The 25891-nt window shown below is 36.0% G+C and overlaps 1 protein-coding gene across 1 annotated transcript in view; it reads left to right on the top strand.

Annotated features, from left to right (window-relative positions):
* The window catches only part of NR3C1 (nuclear receptor subfamily 3, group C, member 1 (glucocorticoid receptor)), a 121427-nt gene extending 106183 nt beyond the window's left edge, over window positions 1–15244 (top strand). The window contains exons 9-10 of the mRNA XM_010850446.1: window positions 10350–10507; window positions 11087–15244. Of these exons, the coding sequence (XP_010848748.1) occupies window positions 10350–10507; window positions 11087–11239 (311 nt within the window). The 3' untranslated portion in view covers window positions 11240–15244. The remainder of the gene's footprint in view (window positions 1–10349; window positions 10508–11086) is intronic.
* The last annotated feature ends 10647 nt before the right edge of the window (window positions 15245–25891 follow it).

Here is a 25891-nt window from a genome sequence, read left to right as displayed (position 1 = left end):
TATGAACCACATGGCAGGAAGGAGGAAGTCACTGCTGATCTGGAATATCTATAGCCTTCTTCCTTCCTACAACTTTTTACACTTCCACTACAGAAGACACAGAGAAAGCATGCCAGCTTGAATGATTTTTCTATACAACACTGTTCAGTTCACTCACTCAGTCGTGTCTGACTCTTTGTGACCCCATGGACTGCAGCACACCAGGCTTCCCTGTCGATCACCAACTCCCGGAGCTTGCTCAAACTCAGTTACTTAGTCAAAAATTTTAGTTATACAATGACTAATAATACATTAAATCCAATGACATATTTCTTATACTATGTATAAGAAATTATGGATGGGACCTAAATTTAAAAGCTTTTGCACAGCAAAGAACCGTAAACAAAACAAAAAGACAACCCACAGAATGAGAGAAAAAATTTGCAACCGAAGTGAACAAGGGATTAATCTCCAAAGTACACAAATCATGCAACTCAGTATCAAAAACAAAACAACTAAATCAAAAGATAGGCAGCTCTAAACAGACATTTCTCCAAAGAAGACATACAAATGGCTAAACAGCACATGAAAAGATGCTCAACATCACTGATTATTAAAGAAATGCAAATCAAAAGTGCAATGAGGTATCACATCAGTCAGAATGGCCATCAAAATTTAGAAATAATAAATGCTGGAGAGGGTGTGGAGAAAAGGAAACCCTTTTACACTGTTGGTAGGAGTATCAATTGGTACAACCACTATGGAGAACAGCATGTGTTGTGCATGCTGAGTTGCTTCAGTCATGTCCAACTCTGCAACCCTGTAGACTGTAGCCCTCCAGACTCCTCTGTCCATGGGATTCTCCAGGCAAGAATACTGGAGTAGGTTGCCATGCCCTCTTCGAAGGGATCTTCCCAAGGCAGGGATTGAACCTGCATCTCTTATATTTCCTGCATTGACAAGCGGGTTCTTTACCACTAGCACCACCTGGGAAGCCCCAGTATACAGGTTCTTTCAAAACTAAAAAGAGAACTACCATATGATCTAGTAATTCCACTCCTGGGCACATAACCAAAGAAAACCACAATTCCAAAAGATACATGCAGCACTCCAGTGTCCACTGCAGCACTGTTTATAATAGCCAGCAACCTGGAAGCAACTTAAATGTCCATCCACAGAGAAATGGATAAATAAGATGTGGTACATATATACAATGAAATATTACTCAGTCATAAAAAAAGTAACAAACAAAATAATGCCATCTATAGCAACATGGATGGACCCAGAGTCTGTCATACACAGTAAGTCAGAGAAAGACAAATATCACGTGATACTGCTTATATCACTGTGGATGGTGACTGCAGCCATGAAATCATAAGACAACTGCTGCTTGGCAGGAAAGCTAGACAAACCTAGACAGTGTTAAAAAGCAAAGACATTACTTTGCTGACAAAGGTCCATATAGTCAAGGCTATGGTCTGTCCAGTAGTCATGGTACGACTGTAAGAGTTGGACCTTAAAGAAGGCAGAGTGCCAGAGAATTGATGCTTTCACACTGTGGTGCTAGACAACACTCGAGAGTCCCTTGAACAGCAAGGAAATCAAACCAGTCAATCTTAAAGGAATTCAACCCTAAATATGCATTGGAAGCACTGATGCTGAAGCACCAATACTTTGGCCACCTGATGTGAAGAGCCAGTTCATTGGAAAAGACTCTGATAGTGGGAAAGACTGAAGGCAAAAGGAGAAGGGGGCAACAGAAGATGACATGGCAAAAGGAGAAGGCAACAGAAGATGAGATGGCTGGATGGTACATTACATGTACTGATGTAATGTACATGAACTTGGGCAAACTCCAGGAGATGATGAGGGACAGGGAGGCCTGGCATGCTGCAATCCATGGTGTCAAAAAGAGTGAGAAACAATTGGGCAACTGAACAACAACAACATTGCTTACACACAAATGAAGTTATTTACAAAACAGAAACAGACTCCCAGTCTTCAAAAACAAACTTGTGGTTACCAAAGGGGAAAGGTGGGAGAGGAGGGATAAATTAGGAGTTTGGGATTAACATATACACACTACTGTATATAAAATATAATAACATACCATACAGCACAGGGAACTCTACTCAATACTCTGTAATTACCTGTATGGGAAAAGAATCTAAAAAAAGAGTGGCTACATGTATAACTGGTTCACTCTGCTGTACAGCAGAAACTAAGAATATTGTGAGTCAACTATACTCCCGATAAAAATTACTTTACAAGAAAGAAATTATGAAAGAAAAGGATGACCTACAAAAAGTAAGCTTGAGTACTATTAAAGAAGGTTAATGCAGCACTGGAGCTGGACTGTGGACAGAGGTGTTTTATCTAGAAAGGAACAACACTATCTTGAAAGTTTACATAAATTGGTATATGAACTTCAGTGAGACTACTTTCAGCAAGCAAAGGCAAACTAGAAAACTTCTGGAAAATACCAAGTATCTTGTCTATATTAGTAAAAATGTGGCATTTTCAACAACTAATGAAAGAAGGTCTGTGAACCAGCAGGCATTATAAACTTTATAAGATGCGGAGTTGATAGCTGAATACCTCTTTCATATAAATAGCGTTCCAATTTTTTAAAGCCTTCATTCCATTAGTAACTGTGGTTTCAAAGTGGCTAAATAATCTACAGATGGTGTACATGACTGCTTTATCACTCAGTTGTGTCCAACTCTTTACTGACCCCTTGGTCTGTAGCCCACCAGGCTCCTCTGTCCATGGGGATTCTCCAGGCAAGAATACTGGAGTGAGTTGCCATGCCCTCCTCCAGGGAATCTTTCCTACCCAGGGATCAAACCCGGGCCTCCCACATTACAGGCAGATTCTTTGCTGTCTGAGCCACCAGGGAAGCCCCTTACATGACTACATGACTATATCTATTTAAGTGTTTCCAAACCACACATCAACCTTAATGCTTTCATACTATTTTTGCTGTTTAATGTCATGGGACTTAAGGAATATTAGTGATATTCCAAAGTAAGAAAATTTTCCACAACCCATTTTAAAAAAGCTAATTTTTTAAGGTTACCTGTAACAGTACCCTTGTTAAAGCAGTGAGCTTGATACTGTTGAAGTAAACAGGGAAATTTCTGATAATCAATCATTAGGGTTGATAATATCCAGGTACAGGTCAATGCCAAGATACTAACCTTTTGGTTTAAAAAAAGGGGGGGGGGTGCTTAGAAGGATGAAAATATGTATCTTAAGATACAATTAGACTGCTACCCTGACAGAACACTAGAAGTGTCCTAACCTTCCATTAAGATATGCTGAACTTAAAGAATTTAACACTACATGCAGGCAGGTACCTGAAGAGAAGAGCTGCACTTGAAGCTAGCTTTCTCTTAGAGGGTAGTTGCCAAGACTGGTAAATTAGTATATTCAGTAAATTTAAAGACAAGTGCAATTGGGGGGAAAAAAAAAAAAGATGGATCTAAAGGCAGATTAGACATATTTGTAGAGACATTTAAACTGAAATATACATCTAAAGACGTTAGCCAGAAGACATTTTTAATGTGCATTTGTGTATATGTATGAACAAAGATAAGAGGCATGATTGAGAGAGAAAGTCTAAAACAGTACTTCACAACTCTTTTCACATCATAATAACATAAGAAACATAACATTCATTCATAGCACAATGATGTAAATGAATAAAGCTTCCTGCAACCAGTGGTGACCAGCTTAGCAGATCATTAACAACACATTAGTAACCCATTCATATGGTCGTCTTATAATCAAAGATCCAAGATGAAAGGTGAAAAGATACTATACAAAGAGATAATGGCTGGAAACTTTCCAGAACAGCAGCAATTGAAGAAAGTGAACTAATTTTTTTAAAAAAGCTAAGGGGGGAGAAAAACTGAAAAAAGAGAGTGGATTTCCAATTTAAACTCTCACAATTAAACAACTTGCAGTTATTGCTCCCATCCTCACAAATAAGAAAAAGCTAGGCAAACTGACAATAACTTTTTTAAAGATCCATCTGAGAAGTAAGGTCACAGGACAAACCACTAACATCAAAATCTGGAGAAACAGGCAAATACAGAGGACCACAGCCAAGATCAGTTTCCTGGAAACAGAAGCTACTGGACCCAGTAATGCAGAAACACTTACGGTATCTTTGATGTATTTCTGAAGACCAAGTAAGGAATAGCTGGAGTGTTAAGAACCCTGATATCAGGGCTTCTCTGATAGTTCAGTTGGTAAAGAATCCCCCTGCAATGCAGAAGACCCTGGTTTGATTCCTGGGTCACGAAGATCTGCTAGAGAAGGCATAGGCTACCCACTCCAGTTTTCTTGGGCTTCCTTTGTGGCTCAGCTGGTAAAAAATCCACCCACAATGCAGGAGGCCTGGATTCAGTCCCTCGGTTGGGAAGATCCCCTGGAAAAGGGAACAGCTACCCACTCCAGTATTCTGGCCTGGAGAATTTCATGGACTGTATAGCCCATGGGGTCACAAAGAGTCGGACATGACTGAGCAACTTTCACTTCACTATATAAGAACTCTGAAGACCCAGTCTTCAGGGGTTCCCCCCCACAGTTCACAGTTTACCTTGAGAAACCCCATCAAATTCTAATGATGAAAATCAGAGAAGATCCCCTTTCTATCCTAGGGGAAAGGGCAAATAGGCAATTCCAGTCCCCTTTACCTTCCTATCTCAGTTGAGAGAGATAGGAAAAGGAAGAGAAGAAATATTTGAAGCAATAAATGCTGATAAATTTCCAAAATTAATGACAGACAGCAAAACACATCCAGAAAGCTCAGAAAATATCCAGAAAGATAGATAAATACCAAAAAAGCTGCACCTAGGCATATTGTACTCAAAACTACAGAAAACTAAAGACAATAAAGGAAAAGGCCAGAGGGGAAAACAGCTTACCATTCCTTATAAAGGAAGGATATAAATTACATTAGAATTCTCATTAGAAATCATGCAAGCAGGAAAGTAGTAGAGTGAACTATTTACCGTTAAAAGAAAAAGATCACCCATGATAGATTCAACATCCACTGATGAGGTTTTAAGGTACCTACAGTACCTATAAAAATACTGAAGTGTTATTTGAAAGAAGATGTAGATTAGTTATAAATGTATATTTCAAATTCTAGGGCAGCCACTAAAAACAACTTTTAAAGGAAGTCATAATTGATACACCAAGAGGAAACAGAATCACATGAATACTCAGACTAGAAAAGGCAGAAAAAGGAAATAAGAAAAATGAATAGATAAGTTACAAACATGGTAGAGATTAATGTAGATATCTCAAACAATCACTTTAAATTTGAAAGGCCTAATATACATAGTCTTTTTTTTTTAATGAAGGTCAAAAGAGAATTTGCCACCACAGATCCTCAGTAAAGTAATATTAAGGGATATACCTAGGCTACGGGAAAGTAGTATCTTGATGGAAAACAGAATAAAGAAAGTGGCAAATATTTAGATACATTTAAACTAACTGTAAAATAACAGTAATAATGTCTTTGGGAAGTTATAAAATAGAACTACACAATAATTACATATAGGCAAAGAAGAAAAAAGGAGCCTTTGAAAAGTTAAAGATGAGTGTTTAAATTTCTTAAAGAGTATACAAAGTACATTATCAAACCATGAGGACTTTGGGGGAGAACATGGTAAGAAAAAGCAAAAGAATAAAAGAAATGAGAGAAAGTTGAGGGCGGAGGGGAAGCATAAACAAAGGCATGATAGGAGGAAGTAACAAATACACTGATTGTACAAATAAGTTCAAATATATCAGCAATTTCATTAAATGTAGATGGACTAAATGCTCCAAGATAAAAATATACAGAAAGTGCAAGACTAGTTTTAAGAAAACAATCCAACTCTGCTATTTATAGGATATATATATATATATGGATGTTGAGTAGCTGAGGTAAAAGGATATACTATGCATAGTGTAGTATATGGCCTTCGTGGCATACTTTCTGTAAAAGGCCAGATGGTAAATGATTTCAGCGTTGCATACAATCTCTGTCAGAGATACTCAGTTCTGCCCCTTGTGACATGAACATGGTCATGAATGATGCTCAAAGAGTACAGGTGTGGCTGTGTTCCAATGATACTTTATTTACAAAAACAGGCTACAGGTAGGAAGGGGCCATTGCTGACCACTGTTTTACCCAAAAGCAATCTGAAGCAGCTATATTACTATAAAAATAAACACTAAGGCCCCCCCCCCAAAACAGTTCTATATTTAGAGATTTCACTACATAAAGCATTCTACTCACCAGAAAAATAATTCTGAATATATGGCCCCAAACAACATAAAGCAAAAATCCCAAGGAATATTTGTGGTAACTTGGGATGGATGAAAGTCTTCTAAATATAAATACTGAATAGGTTTCTCACCTAATTTTTACAATGAGGAAAACCAGCATGGGAAGAAAGTTATTAATAAGAAATCATTACTTTAAAAATCAGCAATAACTAGATTACCTGTAATATAATAATGTGTAAAAATTAACCCACTCTGAACACAGGTCTAACACTCCTGAGTAAGTGGCCTTCATTTGCACTAACACTGATATCCTAAAGGTGTCAAGTTTGCTTTATGGAATCAAAATATTTTCATATGTTGTTTTTGGTCTAATCCTAATCAAAATCCAGTAAGACTGATATACTACATTAACCAAATGAAGGATAAAAATCTAAGTGCAGAAAACACATTGACAAAATTCAACATCCATTTATGATAGAAAATATCAATAAACCAGGTATAGTACCTGACCATAATAAAGGCCATATATGACAAGCCCAGAGCTAACATCATTACTCAATAGTGAAAAGCTGAAAGCTCTTCCTCTGAAATAAGGAATGAGGCAAAGATGCCCACTCTAGCCACTTCTAGTCAACCAAGTTCTAGCCAGACCAATTAAGTAAGAGAAAGAAAAGGCATCCAAATCAAAAAGGAAGAAGTAAAAATTCCAATTGGGGTCGGCACATCCTGAGTATTCTAATTATTACTGCCTGTTTAACTGGAAGTAAAACCATTAGGAAAAAAACATTTTTAAGAAGTAAAACTCTGTTTGCAAATGATCTGATTTTATATAGAGAAACCCTAAAGATGACATCAAAAAATACTGTTTGAGCTAGTAAATTCAATAAAGTTTCAGGATACAAATTCAATTTACAAAAATCTGTTGCATCTCAATGCATTCCAAACAAACTAGCAGTAAGGGAAATTAAGGAAACAATTCCATTTACAACTGCATCAAAAAGAATTTAAAAACCTAGGAATAAATTTAACCACAGAGGCAAAAGACTTGCACAATGAAAACTGTAAGACACTGATGAACAAAACTGAAGAAAACAAAAAATAAATGGACAGTCCATGCTTATGGATTAGAAGAATTAATAGTGTCAAAATGTCCTTACTATTCAAAGTAATCAACAGATAGAGTGCAATCTCTATAAAATTCCTATGGCATGTGTCACAGAAATAGAACAAATATTCCTAAAATTTGTATGGAAGCACAGAAAATCCAGAATAGCCAAAGCAAACTTGAGAAAGAACAAAGCTGAACTTACATCTTGGTTTCAAACTATATTACAAAGCTGTAGTCATCCAAACAGTACTGTACTGGCACAGGCCCATTCACATAGATTATTGGAACACAACTGAGAGCCAAGAAGTAAACCCACAATATATGTATTATCAATGAATTAATGACAAAGGAACTAACAATATACAATGGGAAAAGGGCAGTCTTTTCAATAAAGATGTTGGGAAAACTGGATCCAAGAGAATGAAACTGGATTACCATCTCACACCATACACAGAAGTTAACTCAAAATGGATCATATGGACTTGAATATATGTTCTGAAATCATAAAAGTCCCAGAAGAAAATATAGGCAGTAAGCTCCTTGATGTCAGTCTTGAGGTTGATTTTTTGGCTCAGACATCAAAAGCAAAGGCAACGAAAGTAAACAAACGAGACTATATCAAACTAGACAGCTACACAGCAAAGGGAACCATCAACAAAATGAAGGGGTAATCTGCCAAATGAGAGGAAGTATTTGCAAATCATGTATCTGATAAGAGGTTAATATCTACAGATAAAAGAATTCATACAACTCAACAGCAAAAGAACTAATATCCGGATTTTTTGAATGGGCTTAGAACCTGAACAGGTATCTCACAAAGACATACAAATAATCAATATGTATATAAGAAGGTGCTTTACATTATTAGTCATCTGGGAAATGCTTGCAAATCAACAGTACACTGAAATACCACCTTAACATCAATCAGGATGACTATTAATAAAAACATCCGAAGACAAAAAGTATTGGCAAAGGTGTGGAGAAAAAGAAGACCTCTGTGCACTCTTTAGGGGATTTAAATTGGTGCAGCCACTACAGAAAACAGTATGGAGGTTCTTTAGCAAATTAAAAATAGAATTACTATATGACCCAGCAATTTCACTTCAGGGTATTTAACCGTAGAATACAAAGAAATAAACTGGAAAAGATACGTGCACCCTCACGTTCACTGCAGAATAATTTATAATAGCCAAGATATGAAAACAACCTAAATGTCCACTGATGGATGATTCAATGAGATATTATTCAACCATAAGAAAAAAATGAAACTTCACCACTTGCAACAACATGGATGGACCTTGAAGGCATTGTGCTAAGTGAAATCAGTCAAAGAAGACAAATACCACATACATCTTACTTGTACATGTAATCTAAAAACAAAAGCCCATGGATACAGAGTACAAATTAACAAATACCAGAGGTCTGTGTGTTTGGGGGTGGGGGTGTTGGGGGATGAGAGAAATGAGTGAAGGGTTTAGAGAGTACAAACTTCCAGTCATGGAGATGTAATGGTGTCTATAGTTAATAATATGATATTGTATATCTGAAAACTGCTAACAGTAAATTTTAAAACTTTCATCACAAGAAATAAAGTTTTGAAACAATTTACAGTGATGGATGTTACCTAGACTTGCTGTGGTGATCATTCTGCAGTATATACAAATACTGAATCATCATGTGTACACTTGAAACTAATACAGTGTTACACACTAATTACATCTAAATTTAAAAAATAAATTTTTAAAAATATATTTAACTCACTGAGGAAGAAAGGAGTAGGAAACAAGGGCTCAGGGAGGTTATACTGAAGTCCACCTGGCAAGTAAGAATTAAAAAGACTTATCCTAAACACACTGCTTTTCCTCTGTTCTAGCATTTTCTAAGATGTCAGTAGAAATGAAGTTTACGTTTGGAAAAGGATTTGTTCCCCCTCCTTGGAGAGTGGGCTTCCCTGGTAGCTCACACAGTAAAGAATCTGCCTGCAATGTGGGAGACCCAGGTTCAATCCCTGGGTGGGGAAGATCCCCTGAAGAAGGGAATAGCAACCCACTCCAATACTCTTGCCTGGAGAATTCCATAGACAGGGGAACCTGACAGGCCCCAGTCCATGGGATCCCTGGAGAGTGCATAATTATAGCTCTAAGAAGTCCTGAAATCCAGAAATCTGCCTAACTTGGTATTGAAACATCTAGTTTTGCTAAATTCTGATCATCAAATCCTTTTCCCCCTAATCATTATTAACACAGAACCAGAGTTCCTTGGAGCACACTTTAAGAAATGTAGTATCCACAAGTCATAATCTCTGCAAGACCAAGTGAAACTATGATTAATCTTAATCCTCTGTTCACAGTCCTTCTTCCTAGTATTGTTTCCTGAAGAGTACTCTTATACTAATTTTATGATCCATGAGGTATTTTCTGTATTTCTATACATAAGGAAAGGCAGATATTTGCTCCCCAGTAAAGTATACATATAAACCACATAAAAAAATCAAGTTTGTTTTTAGATTAGAATCATATCAACTCAGTATGTTTACACATTAATAAAATGTACTGCATGCTGATTTTAAGGTCCTAATTGGTTATATCACAGATATTCCAAGATGTAATTGGTGGAATAAACACTACTGTTGAAGCCACCTATGTCTTTACTAGAATTAAACTCAAGGGCAGAATGACAATCAGTGTATTATTTGTTTGGTCTTCAAACTAGCTTTGTGAACTAAGGAGGAAGGTGTTTACTAGATCCATTTACAGATGAGAAACAACATGATAAACCCAAAGTTACATCCTCCAGTTTTCTATTATCCCATATTCTCATGTGGCTATAGTTTCATAATCCTTCAAAATGCTTATATTTTAAGAGTGCATTAAATACAGTGTAAAACATGAAATGATCTATTACTGATAAATGTCCTATTTGTATGTATGAAAAGTTATCACAAGAAAATTCTTTATTACAATTAATCTTTTAGTTCCCAAGGAAGGCTTGAAGAGTCAAGAACTATTTGATGAAATTAGAATGACCTATATCAAAGAGCTAGGAAAAGCCATTGTCAAGAGGGAAGGAAACTCCAGTCAGAACTGGCAGCGGTTTTATCAACTGACAAAACTCTTGGACTCCATGCATGATGTAAGTATCAAACAAAAAATCCAAGTATCAAAAGAATTTCCTGAGACATAAAGTATGTCCTGATTAGTGTATATAATTATATAGCAATAGTTTTGGGGTCCCCCCACTCATTGATTTTGGTCATGGTTTAATTTTAGACTGTGAAGTTCAGTTTGGCACACAGTTCTCCTAAAGTCAATTATGAAATACCATTTCATCTAGTCATATGCATCTAACATCAAAATACTAGTACATAATGTAATGGCACTTTTTTTTAAAAGGTATAATTCCCTGTTTCTGTATGAATTTATCCAGTAAGTTTGAATGTGTCCTTCATATACTGTGGTATCACAATTCATCATGAAACACTTAATTCCATGTAATTCTATATACAATTTAAGAAATTCAAAATGTCTTTGGTAACCAAGTGCTCATTTTATTTAAGTAAACTTCTTTCTTACCCGGGCAATTCCAGCAGATTGGTATATTCCAGGTCAGAAATTTTTAAAAAAGTGTGTGGGGGGGGAGGGGCAAAACAAGCATGAGATGTCTCTACTGCTAAGTTCTTAAGACTGATCATCACTGTATCTTCTCTTGCAGGTGGTTGAAAATCTTCTTAACTATTGCTTCCAAACATTTTTGGATAAGACTATGAGTATTGAATTCCCAGAGATGTTAGCTGAAATCATCACCAATCAGATACCAAAATATTCAAGTGGAAATATCAAAAAACTTCTGTTTCATCAAAAGTGACTGCCTTAATAAGAAAGGTTGCCTTAAAGAAGGTTGAATTTATAGCTTTTATTGTACAAACTATCAATCTGTCCTGTAGCAGTTTTACTTTTTTGTTTTTGTCTGGATTTTGTTTTTGTTTTGAATATGCACTACATGTGGTTTAAAGAGGGCCAAGACTTGGCAACAGAAGCAGTTGAGCTGTCACTTTTCAGTGATGGGCAACGTAGAAAGTGAGAGTTGGTGGATCCCCGAAATTAGAGCCAATAACGTGGGTGTATAAGCTCCACTTTCAGAGAAGGATGGCACCTAAACCACCAGTGCCCGAAGTCTGTGTGATAAACTTTCTGCTCATACTTTTCACAGTTGGCTGGACAAAATTTTTTAGACTTTTTGTTGGTATATTTCCCCTGTTTAGCTAGGATAGCATTTTTTTGATTTATGCATGGAAACCTGAAACAAAGTTTACAAGTGTATATCAGAAAAGGGAAGTTGTGCCTTTTATAGCTATTACTGTCTGGTTTTAACAATTTCCTTTATATTCAGTGAACTACGCTTGCTCATTTTTTCTTACATAATTTTTGTATTCAAGTTATTGTACAGCTGTTTAAGATGGGCAGCTAGTTCATAGCTTTCCTAATTGAACTCTAAACATTAATCTTCTGTGTGAAAATGGGTCGGTGCTTCTAACCTGATGGCAGTTAGCTATCAGAAGACCACAAAAATTGACTCAAATCTCCAGTTTTCTTGTCAAAAAAGCTCACATTTTGTATATATTTGCTTCAGTGGAGAATTATATAGATTGTGCAAATTAACCGTCCTAACTGGTGTAGAGCACCTAGTCCAGTAACCTGCTGGGTAAACCGTGGATTGCGAAAGACTAATTAAAAAAAAAAAAAAAACTATCAAGAGGCCCTGTTTGTACCTAACGCCCTACCTATCTCTGCAATGGTTAGATGGGAAGAAAGGTGGTAAACTGTCTTTCAGGACCTTCTGCTGTAGTTTGTAAAACTTCCTAAAAGTTATAATTCCAGATAACCAGCTGAAACACAATTGAGTGTTTTTAACCAGTCCAAGTAATTCCTCCCACTAAACTTTACCCCCTCCCAAAAATCTCTAATATGGCAAAAGTGGCTAGACACCCATTTTCACATTCCCATTTGTCACCAATTGGTCTTTCTTTCCTGGGGATACAGGAAAGCTCAGCTACTGATTTTTCTGATTTAGAACTGTATGTCAGACTTCCATGTTCATAAAACTATACATCCCTCACAGCCTTATGTGTGCCATAGAGTTTAATGAAAGTCACGTGAATTTCTCCTTCTCACTGTTGAGAATTATCATTTTAAACAAGATAGAAGCTGTAGTAGCCCTTTCTTTGTGCACCTTACCAACTTTCTGTAAACTCAAAACTTACATTTACTAAGCCACAAGAAATCCGATTTCTATTCAAGGTGGCCAAATTATTTGTGTAATAGAAAATGGAAAATCTAATATTAAAAATATGAAACTTCTAATATATTTTTATATTTAGTTATAGTTTCAGATATATATCATATTGGTATTCACTAATCTGGGAAGGGAAGGGCTACTGCAGCTTTACATGCAATTTATTAAAATGATTGTAAAATAGCTTGTATAGTGTAAAATAAGAATGATTTTTAGATGAGATTGTTTTATCATGACATGTTATATATTTTTTGTAGGGGTCAAAGAAATGTTGATGGATAACCTATATGATTTATAACGTGTGCAAGCATTCATACAGGCAGCAATGGTCTCAGAAACCAAACAGGTTTGCTCTAGAGGAAGAGAGAATTGGAGACTGGCCCTGTGCACCATGAAGGTTATTGAGGCTCTCTCCCATTCAGATTGGAGAGGAAGTAATCCTCTGCCTCCCAGAATGACCACCCTCTTCATTCCAACAGTGCGTCTGTCTGCACAGGTTTAGTTTACTAAATCTCCCCTTGCGCTAAAGTGTGTTAACAGGACAGAAAGGTGGTGCTTACACACTTACAGGCACCATCACATACAGCCTCCCCAACAGTTTAACAGTTTGGCAATAATATGCATAGAGGTACCAGCAATATGTAAATAGTGCAGAATCTCATAGGCTGCCAATAATACACTAATTCCTTTCTATACTATAAGAGTTCATTTCCTAATAAAATGAGGACATGTTTATGTTTTCTTTGAATGCTTTTTGAATGTTGTTATTTTTCAGTATTTGGAGGTTATTTAATAAAAATGTAATCATTTGCTTTTTGAATGCTCTCTAAAAAGGGAATACTCCTTTTGTAATTCTTTAAATTGATCTCAAAGTATTTTAAAATGATTTGTAACCCAGCTGGATGTGAAATTTTTGGTGCCTAAGAAATACTGCTTGAATATTATCAGTGATAGTGTTAAGTTTCAAAAAGAGCTTCTGAAAGATAAATTATTAATCATTTATAGAGTATTATCTGGTTAAAATCAGAAGGCGTACCACACATTAATCTTAATTTTAGCCCCAACAACCTTGGCTCCCAAAAAATCGAGCTCAATGAATAAAGACAAGTGCACTTTGTTGTTAAAAGGAAATGGACTGACATTCATGAAACTATAGGAAGCTGTACATTAAATGGAAAAAGAAGCCGTGACCTTTTAGAAAATGTAGGAAAGAAGAAATTTACCTTAATTGTGTGTGAGTGTAATTATGGACTTAAGTGAAGAAAGCTATGGTGCTATCTGAAAGGAGCTTCATTTTCTATATATTTGGTATGTTGCCATCCCAAACTATAGAAGTGTATAGTAACTTTAGTGACAGGTGACATGCATAGATGAGTCACAACAAATCCTGAAAAGTATTTTTAATTACTGGTGGAAAAAGGGACCCTCTCTGTGTTTTTAGGTCTTGCTATAGGATACAAGACAAGTGTTTTGGGGATATATATTTATACCCAATTGTCTAAAACTATGTGAGGGGAACCTAAAAGTGCACCTGCCTTCTCCTGGGGGAAAAAAAAATAACACAGCAAAAGGAAAACATATGATTAGTGTCTATGAAGAACTTTGTATTTAGCATAGGATGAGCTCTGGATACATATATAAAGGAAAGCCAGGCTCACTTCAGAATTGAGGAATGGGAGAATGAGCAACTCCAATTTTACATATCTACCAATACAACCAGTTATCATTAAGTCTTATCATTTTAGTTCTCTGTTAAATATCCTAAAACTACATCACCATGGAATGGACATCATTATTATACTTTGATCTGTCAAAAGTTAAGAACTGTGACAGACAGCCCTCAGTAAGATTTTGATCTTGCTAGATCACTGAAAGGACTGCAGCTGTATATGAATGTGTTTTTCTGTGCCTGGTTTGAGAATTAGAAGAGAAACTAAGAGTGGAAGGAGGACATGTTAACCACTTGGAATGGAAGTTTATCGTTTTCCAGACTATGGTCAGTCAGCCTGGTCCACCAAGGATTAGTGACCCGGTTTTTGGGAAAGGATTAGCTTCTCTCTAGCAAATGCCTGAAAGAAGGATTTTATTTTCTGACGAAAGGCTGTATGAAAATACCCTCCTCAAATAACTTGCTTAACTACATATAGATTCAAGTGTGTCAATATTCTATTTTGTATATTAAACAAATGCTATATAATGGGGACAAATCTATATTATACTGTGTATGGCATTATTAAGAAGCTTTTTCATTATTTTTTATCACAGTAATTTTAAAATGTGTAAAAATTAAAACCAGTGACTCCTGTTTAAAAAATAAAAGTTGTAGTTTTTTATTCATGCTGAATAATAATATGTAGTTTAAAAAAAAAAAGTGTCTTTTTACCTACGCAGTGAAATGTCAGACTGTAAAATCTTGTGTGGAAATGTTTAACTTTTATTTTTCATTTAAATTTGCTGTTCTGGTATTACCAAACCACACATTTGTACTGAATTGGCAGTAAATGTTAGTTAGCCATTTACAGCAATGCCAAATATGGAGAAACATCATAATAAAAAAAAATCTGCTTTTTCATTATATGACTCCAACATGCTTTTGTAGAACTCATGCAGTTTCACTTTTCCTGCTGCTTTTCTTCCCTCTTCTATCGAAGGTAGAGTTATCACTTCAGGGAGCTTACACTGCTAAAGAGGACATTTAAATGTCAATGTGGCAGGTTTACATGCTAATACGGCATAAATTCAAAATGAGCTTAACCCTGGCACCAAAGACCCAAGAACTGTCCCATCTGTGCCTCAAACGGTCATGTGCCAACTACTGCAAAGGGTACTAAGGGAAGGAAGAACTCATTCAAGCCTTTTCCAAACCTAACAGTCTTTACCATGAAAATGCTATTTTATGTAAACAAACTGATTAGCTCATCAAGATTCTTACCTTACTTAAATTAACATCAATTCTTTCTCCAAAAAAGGACGTAAACATGCGGTGAACACAGCAATACTGCATATTATAGACAGTAAAGGCAAGAGGGGTCAAATGGTAAAGCAGTTATTCTGTACAACTTACGGTATTTCCAAAAGCATAATGTGTCCAATCATATCCGTAAACTGGATGAGCCGACAAACTTCCCTATAAATACTCTTCTCTCTACATGTGACCTCCACCCCTAAGGAAAAGGCATTACAATGTCAAAACCAAGTCTATCTTACCTGTCATATGTGTACCAAGTATTTGCTGTGTACCCACTCTATGATAAATATTGAAGTTCAAATATGAACAAGAAAATTACTATTCCTACCTTCAGTCATTTGCAAAAGTATGTAAGAAGCCTCCCTTCCCAGTGTCTTACTAGTATGTATACATATTATTGCTTTACTCTTCATTTCAAGTATTAGCCTTACATTTGTAGAATACTTTCACATATAGCAGTTAATCCTCACCTACCCAATAAACAAATGAAATAAAAACAAATGCTAAGGAACATAACTCCATTTCATAAAAAGGGAACAAGCTCAGAGTTTAAACACCTGATTCATAGCTGCTAACCCATTTTATTGAAATCTGAATGAAAAATCTTTGTAATGAGGCTGTTTACCACATCAGAGAATATGGCTCTAGTCTACAAATTCCAAGGGAACTGGGGTTGCTTTTCTGTTTTTAAATTTGTGTTTTATATTAACTGAGCACTTACTTTACGCCAGGGATCATGTTTCAATATATTACCTCATTTAAACTTAGAAACTCTATAAAGTGCTACTATAGACCTCTTATAAGCTCACTGTATTTATATGAGACAACTGTGGCTTAAACAACTTACCTAGGTTACAAAGCTTGCAAGTGGTTAAGCAGGATTTTTTAGGTCTGTCTTTTGTTTGTTTGTTTTTAAATACTGGACATCTGGCTCCAGAGTCCATGCTCTTAAACGTTACTGAGAAATTATTAATATGAAGCTCCTAACTAGATTAAATGAGCCAGTGTTGAGCATCCTATGTCAAGCCTTTGACCTAATCTCATTTAACCTAATCAATTTAACCATATCAGTTTTGACTTACACATTTAACAATGATAATTCCTTCTCAAAAACATGTGTTCTACCATGTGTCCAATACCCTTTGTTTTGTCAAATATACTGTACAAGGAACCTGTCTCACTTAACACCCACAGGAAAATTAACACATTTCTTCAAGCTATGTAGAGAATATAGGCTACACTCAAACAGAGGAAGAGAGTAATTTATAAATGAAAACTGATGTAAGTCAAAATTTATGATTAGTTTGGCAAGTAAAATAAGAGCCTGAATTTTGAGTGTATTTTTTCTTAGAACTTCAGCTAATTTCTATAAACTGGCAGTACCTGGCTCTTAACAGCATTAGTAACTTTATAGCATTTGCTTTAGTGCAAAGAATCCAGTATTCTTATGTCAGGCTTCCGTTGCCCAGTTAAAATGAAACCATACTTTGGTAGGGAAACATTTTTTACTTTATTTGGTCACAGACATACTAACTTTATTTGGTCACAGACAAGCTAACATCAGAACAAAACCGTTCATACAGAACACATCAGACACCCAAAAATCTTTCCTCACTCTATCCAACCTACTTGAATAAAAGACAGTTTATATTATTCATCTTTTATACCCTCTCCATAAATCAACAGAATAATATGCATACACAGTGTAAATAGGCCATAGCTTTTGTTACTATTAATGTGGCATTGTCTTAGAGTATGTCTTACCACATACTGTCTTTGAGTATACATGGAGTTATGCTGGAAATACAAATCTAAATCATCCAAAACCATTAGGATTGTTTGCTAGCATTGCAAAGAATAGAGATAAAAATAATTCTTTCCAAGTGGGCGTAACAGGAGATATAGTGTGCATAAAAACCAAACAAGGGTTCACAGAACATCAAATTATGTCCTAAATACCTGTTGATCAGTTGCCCGACCCACTGTGTGGCAGGCATGCTAGAGGAGCCAATTCAAAGACCAACCACTAAGCCAATACTAAAAACTTCAATGTAATGTTCCTGCCTTCAAGGAATCAAAGATGAGACATGTGGTCCAACAATTACACTGCTATGAATCTATTCAAAAGGAATAAAACCTGGGCATACAATGACTTGCATGCAGATACTCACAGCACCGTTTTCATAATAGACAAAAAACAAAATGTCCAACAACATAAATACATAACAAATAAGACATTAACAAATGAATCAACACATAAAATGTGGCATAGCTATATTTCAGTTCTTATGTATAGCCATACAATAGAAAATAATTATAAGCAAAGCAGAGTAGAATACTACACAACAATAAAAGAGACAGCGGTGCATGCTATAATATGGATGAACCTCAAGCAAAAGAATTCACACACAGAGACCACATCTTACTTGATTTCGTGTATATGAGATGTCCAGAAAAGGCAAAGCTATAGTCAAAAGGCAGGTCAATGGTTTCCTATGACTGGGGCGGCATCAGGGCTCAAGTGAAAATAGTATGAGGGAACTTTATGAGAAGATGGAAATGTTTTAAAATTGGATTATAATGATGGCTACACAACTCAGCAATTTTAATAAAAATCATTAACATTTACACTTTAAGTTTTATGGTATGTAGCATACACACACACACACACACACAATATCTAAGAGTGGATGTAAGCAAATGTGTAACTTTCGTTCACTGTATCAGCACCTGGTACAAAGTACTTTGAATACAAAAGGCAGGTGCAGCTGATTTTCAGGAAAGCCTATAAGAAGGTGTCTTCCTTGTCATGATACTATACACAGACAACCCTAAAGATACTACTAGAAAATTACTAGAGCTAATCAGTGAAATTATTATAATTAGCAAAGTCACACAATACAAAATCAATACACAGAAATCATCTGTATTCCTATAAACTAACAATGAAAAATCAAAAGTTAAGGAATCAATCCCAGTCACCATTGCAACAAAAAATAATAAAATATCTAGGAGTAAATCTACCTAAGATGACAAAAGAGCTGTATACAGAAAACTAAGACACTGATGAAAGAATTCAAAGTTGACAAACAGATGGACAGATATTGCATGTTCTTGGTTGGAAGAATCAATATTATGAAAATAACTACATGACCAAATGCAATCTACAGATTCAGTGTGATCCCTATCAAATTACCAATGGCATTTTTCAACAAAACTAGAACAAAAAATTTCACAATTCACATGGAGTAACAAAAGACCCTGAATACTCAAAGCAATCTTGAGAAAGAAGAATGGAGCTGGAGGAATCAACTTTCCTGACTTCAGGCTATACTACAAAGCTACAGTCATCAAGACAGTATGGTACTAGCACAAAAACAAAACTATAGACCAATGGAACAAGATAGAAAGCCCAGAGATAAATCCACGTACCTATGGTACCTTATTTTTGACAGAGGAGGCAAGAATATGCAATGGGGCAAAGACAGCCTCTTCAATAAGTAGTACTGGGAAAACTGGACAGTCATCTGTAAAAGAATGGAATTAGAATACTTCCTAATAACCACACACAAAGAAAAACTCAAAATAGATTAAAAACCGAAATGTAAGACCAGAAGCTATAAAATTCTTAGAGGAAAACATAAGCAGAATACACTCTGACATAAATAACAGCAAGATCCTCTATGATCCACTTCCTAGAGTAATGGAAATAAAAATAAACAAGTGGGACTTAATTAAAAGCTTTTGCACAGCAAAGGAAACTATAAACAAGGTGAAAAGATAACCCTCAGAATGGGAGAAAATTATAGCAAATGAAACAATGACAAAGGATTAATTTCCAAAATATTACCAGCAACTCATCCAAATCAATACCAGAAAAACAGGCCAATCAAAAAGTGGGAAAACCATCACAGCACTGTTTATAATAGCCAGGACATGGAAGCAACCTAGATGTCCATCAGCAGACAAATGGATAAGAAAGCTGTGGTACATATACACAATGGAGTATTACTCAGCCATTAAAAACAATACATTTGAATCAGTTCTAATGAGGGGAATGAAACTGGAGCCTATTATACAGAGTGAAGTAAGCCAGAAAGAAAAATACCAATACACTATATTAACGTATATATATGGAATTTAGAAAGATGGTAACAATAACCCTGTATGTGAGACAGCAAAAGAGACACTGATGTATAGAACAGTCTTTTGGACTCTGTGGGAGAGGGAGAGAGTGGGATGATTTGGGAGAATGGCATTGAAACATGTATAATATCATATAAGAAATGAATCGCCAGTCCAGGTTCAATGCAAGATACAGGATGCTTGGGGCTGGTGCACTGGGATGACCCAGAGAGATGGTAGGGGGTTGGGAGAGGGGCTCAGGATGGGGAACACGTGTACACCCATGGCGGATTCATGTTGGTGTATGGCAAAACCAATACAATATTGTAATTAGCCTCCAATTAAATTTTAAAAATTTATATTAAAAAAAAAGTGGGAAAAAGACCTAAATGGACATTTTTCCAAAGAAGACATATGGATGGCTGATAAACACATGAAAAGATGCTCAACATCACTCATATTAGAGAAATGCAAATCAAAACTATGAGATATCACCTCACACAAACTGTTAGCCAGATTCATCAAGAAAAAAAGGGAGAAGACTCAAATCAATAAAATTAGAAGTGAAAATGCAGAAATTACAAAAGGCAACACAGAAATTCAAATGGTCATAATAGATTACTATGAACAACTATATGCCAATATAATGGAAAACTTGGAAGAAGTGGACAAATTCTTAGAAAACTGTAACTTTTCAAAACTGAACCAAGAAGAAAATTTGAACAGATCAATTGACAAGCATAGAAATAGAAACTATAATCAAAAATTTTACAATAAACAAAAGCCCAGGATCAGAATTCTACCAAATTGAATTCTACCAAAAATGTGAGAATAGCCAACACCTATCCTACTCAAACTCCTCCAGAAAATTGCAGAGGAACAAAAACTCCCAAACTCATTCTACAAAAGCCACTATCACCCTGATACCAAAACCAGACAAAGATACCACAAAAAAAGAAAATTACAGGCCAATATTACTGATCAACATAGATGCAAAAATCCTCAACAAAATTCAAGGAAACAGAATTCAACAACATATTAAAAAGATCATACATCATGATCAAGTGGGCTATATTCCAGCAATGAAAGGATTCTTCAATATTCATAAATCAATCAATGTGATACACCATATTAACAAAATGAAAGATAAAAACCATATGATTATTTCTAAAGATGCAGAGAAAGCCTTTACCAAAATTCAACACCCATTTATGATAAAAACTCTCCAGAAAGTAGACACAGAAGGAACATACCTCAACATAATAAAAGCCATATACAACAAACCCACAGCAAACATTATTCTCAGTGGCAAAAAACTGAAAGCATTTCCTGTGAAACCAGGAATAAGACAAGGGTGCCCACTCTCACCACTACTATTCAAAAGTTTTGGAAGTTCTAGCCACAGCAACGGAGAGAGCAATGGCAACCCACTCCATTTTCTTGCCGGGCAAATCCCATGGATGGAGGAGCCTGGTAGGTTGCAGTCCATGGGGTCACTAACAGTCGGTCACGCCTTAGCAACTTCACTTTCACTTTTCACTTTCATGCATTGGAGAAGGAAATGGCAACCCACTCCAGTGTTCTTGCCTGGAGAATCCCAGGGATGGGGGAGCCTGATGAGCTGCCGTCTATGGGGTCGCACAGAGTTGGACACAACTAAAGTGACTTAGCAGCTGCAGCAGCCACAGCAATCAGAGAAGAAAAAGAAAAGGAATACAGATTGGAAAAGAAGTAGTAAAACTCTGTCTGCAGATGACATGATCCTCTCTATATATAAAAAACCCTAAAGATGCCACCAGAAAATTACTAGAGCTAATCAGTGAATACTGGAGCTAATCAGTAAAGTCACAGGATATAAAATTAATGCGCATATGTACATGGCATTACTATACACTAACAATGAAAAATCAGAAAGAGAAATTAAGGAAACAATCCCATTCACCATTGCAATGAAAAAAAGAAAATACTTAGGAATAAATTTACCTAAAGAAACAAAAGATCTGTATACAGAAAACTATAAAACACTGATGAAAGAAATTAAAGGTGACACAAATAGATGGAGAAATATACTATGTTCTTGGATTGGAAGAATCAATAGAGTGAAAATGAGTATACCACCCAAAGCAATCTACAGATTCAATGGAATCCCTATCAAGCTACCAAAGGTATTTTTCACAGACCTTGAACTAATTATTTCACAATTTGTATGGAAACACAAAAGACCCTGAAAAGCCAAAGAAATCTTGAGAAAGAAGAATGGAATTGGAAGAATAAGCCTTATTCACTTCAGACTACACTACAAAGCCATAGTCATCAAGATAGTATGGTACTGGCACAAAGACAGAAATATAGATCAATGGAACAAAATAGAAAGTCCAGAGATAAATCCATGCACCTATGGACACTTTACGTTTGACAAAGGAGGCAAAAATATATAATGGAGAAAAGACAGTCTTTTCAATAAGTGATGCTGGGAAAGCTTGTAAACCACGTGTAAAAGAATGAAAACTAGAACACTTTCTAACACCATAAACAAAAATAAACTCAAAATGGATTAAAGACCTAAATGTGAGGCCAGAAGCTATAAAACTCTTAAAGGAAAACATAGGCAGAACACTCTCTGACATAAATCACAGCAAGATCTTCTATGACCCACCTCCCAGAGTAAAGTAAATAAAAACAAAAATAAATGGGACCTAATTAAACATAAAGGCTTTTGAACAATGAAGGAAACTATAAACAAGGTGAAAAGACAGCCCTTGGAATGGGAAAAAATAGCAAATCAAACAACTAACAAAGAATTAATTTCCAAAATATACAAGCAGTTCATGCACCAGAAAAACAAACAATCCCAATCAAAAGATGGGAAAAAGATCTAAACAGATATTTCTCCAAAGAAGACATACAGATAGCTAATAAACACATAAAAAGATGCTCAATGTCACTCATTATTAGAGAAACGCAAATAAAAACCACAATGAGGTACCATCTCACACTGGTAAGAATAGCCATCATAAAAAAATCTAGAAACAATAAATTCTGGAGAGGATGTGGAGAAATAGGAATCCTTTTACACTGTTGGTGAAAATGCAAACTGGTACAGCTGCTATGGAGAACAGAGTGGAGATTCCTTAAAAAACTGGGAATAGAACTACAATATGAGCCAGCAATCTCACTGCTGGGTATATACCCTGAGGAAAACAGAACTGGAAGAGACACATGTACCACTATGTTCACTGTAGCACTATTTACAATAGCCAGGACATGGAAGCAACCTAGATGTCCATGAGCAGATGAATGGAAAAGGAAGGTGTGGTACATATACACAACGGAATATTACTCAGCTATAGAAAGGAACACATCTGAGTCAGTTCTAATGAGGTAGATAAAACTGGAGCCTAAAATACAGAGTGAAGTAAGTCAGAAAGAGACAAATATTGTATATTAATGCATATATATGGAATTTAGAAAGACGGTATTGATCCTACATGCAGGGCAGCAAAGGAAATACATATGTAAATAACAGACTTTTGGACTCTGTGGGAGAAGGTGAGGGATTTGAGGGAATAGCACTGAAACATGTACATTCAGTTCAGTTCAGTTCAGTCACTTAGTCGTGTCCGACTCTTTGCGACCCCATGAATCGCAGCACGCCAGGCCTCCCTATCCATCACCAACTCCTGGAGTTCACTCAGACTCATGTCCATCGAGTCAGGGATGCCATCCAGCCATCTCATCCTCTGTCGTCCCCTTCTCCTCCTGCCCCCAATCCCTCCCAGCATCAGAGTCTTTTCCAATGAGTCAACTCTTCGCATGAGGTGGCCAAAGTACTGGAGTTTCAGCTTTAGCATCATTCCTTCCAAAGAAATCCCAGGGCTGATCTCCTTCAGAATGGACTGGTTGGATCTCCTTGCAGTCTAAGGGACTCTCTAGAGTCTTCTCCAACACCACAGTTCAAAAGCATCAATCCTTCGGCGCTCAGCCTTCTTCACAGTCCAACTCTCACATCCATACATGACCACAGGAAAAACCATAGCCTTGACTAGACGAACCTCTGTTGGCAAAGTAATGTCTCTGCTTTTGAATATGCTATCTAGGTTGGTCATAACTTTCCTTCCAAGGAGTAAGCGTCTTTTAATTTCATGGCTGCAGTCACCATCTGTAGTGATTTTGGAGCCCAGAAAAATAAAGGCTGACACTGTTTCCAATGTTTCCCCATCTATTTCCCATGAAGTGGTGGGACAGGACTAGAAGGAATCAATAGTGGAATAACTGAGGCAGAAGAACGGATAAATGACCTGGAGGACAGAATGATGCAAATCACTGCTGCAGAACAGAATATAGAAAAAAGAATGAAAAGAAATGAAAACAGCCTAAGAGGCCTCTGGGACAACATTAAATACACCAGCATTATAGGAGTCCAAGAAGAAGAGAGAAAGGACCTGAGAAAATATTTGAAGAGACAATAGCTATAACTTCCCTTACACAGGAAAGGAAATAGTCAACCACGTCCAGGAAGCACAGAGTCTCAGGCAGGATAGACCTAAGGAGGAACACACTGAGACACACAGCAATCCAACTGACAAAAATTAAATATAGAGATAAAATATTTAAAAAGAACAAGGGAAAAACAACAAATAACATACAAGGGAATTCCCATCAGGCTATCAGCTGATTTCTCAACAGAAACTCTCCAAGCCAGAAGGGAATGGCATGATGCATTTAGAATGATGAAAAGGAAGAACCTACAATCAACAATACTCTACCCAGCCAGACTCTCCTTCAGATTTAATGGAGAAATCAAAAGCTTTCCAGACAAGCAAAAGTTAAGAGAATTCAGCACCACCAAACCAGCTTTACAACAAACGCTAAAGGAACTTCTCTAAGTAGGAAACAAAGAGAAGGAAAAGACCTACCTACAGAAAATGAACCCTAAACAATTAATAGAACAGTAATAGGATCATACATATCAATAATCATGTTAAATGTAACTGGATTAAATGCACCAACCAAAAGACATATACTACCTGAGCAGATGAAAACATGTGCATGCACACACTTCCACTTACCACACCACTCTGCTTGACCCCACAATTTGCATGTAATTATTTTATATTGTTAGGTTTACCTTGGTCCCATTACAACTTGCAACTGTAATTATCTTTTATTTTTTATCTGGCTATTGATTGTGAAAACTGACAAACATCTTTCACTATTGTGATTATGTAACTAGTACTCACTTAATACCAATATATGATGTTTGGTCAATAGAAAAATAATATAATTCTATTATCACCAAAACTACCATTTAATAGAAAAACTTGTAATCACTTTTTAAAATCCAGATACATATGAGAATTATCTTGTAATTTTTTGAAAAATACAAATGCCAACGTATTGCTTTTTCTTGTCAGAGCTCCAGATATGTTTCTAATGAATAGCCATGTTTAAAACCATGGTTCAGTTTAAAGCCAACTGAACTATATGAGGATCTTTTATATTTTTCTACTTTGTTTCATTTTTTCTGTTTCATATTCAGTGCTCCCATTTCATGTAGTTTATGTTTTCCAATTTCTCCATCTTTTTTTTTTCAATGTTCTTTCTCAAGCCTTTATCCAACATAATACAAAAGCTCTTGCATACTAATATAAATACTCTGTATAATATATATATATATATATTTTAGAAAAACTATGAATTTTTGCCTTAAAAATTTATGACACTTTGTTTCCACTTATTTGACTTAGTATGAACAGAATGCTAGATTTCTAATCTAAAAAAACACATATGATACAAGCAACAAAGGTTTACTGTATAGCACAGGGAACTATAGTCAATACCTTGTAATATATTATATAACATATAATGGAAAATAATTTCAAAAATAATATATGCAGAGTACATCATGAGAAACGCTGGACTGGAAGAAACACAAGCTGGAATCAAGATTGCCGGGAGAAATATCAATAACCTCAGATATGCAGATGACACCACCTTTATGGCAGAAAGTGAAGAGGAACTCAAAAGCCTCTTGATGAAAGTGAAAGTGGAGAGTAAAAAAGTTGGCTTAAAGCTCAACATTCAGAAAATGAAGATCATGGCATCCGGTCCCATCACTTCATGGGAAATAG

This window comes from Bison bison, unplaced genomic scaffold (assembly GCF_000754665.1).
Source record: "Bison bison bison isolate TAMUID 2011002044 unplaced genomic scaffold, Bison_UMD1.0 scf7180017864291, whole genome shotgun sequence".
Taxonomy (NCBI): domain Eukaryota; kingdom Metazoa; phylum Chordata; class Mammalia; order Artiodactyla; family Bovidae; genus Bison; species Bison bison.
The sequence above is the reverse complement of the archived record's forward strand: the minus strand, read 5'-3'. Positions and strand labels throughout refer to the sequence as shown.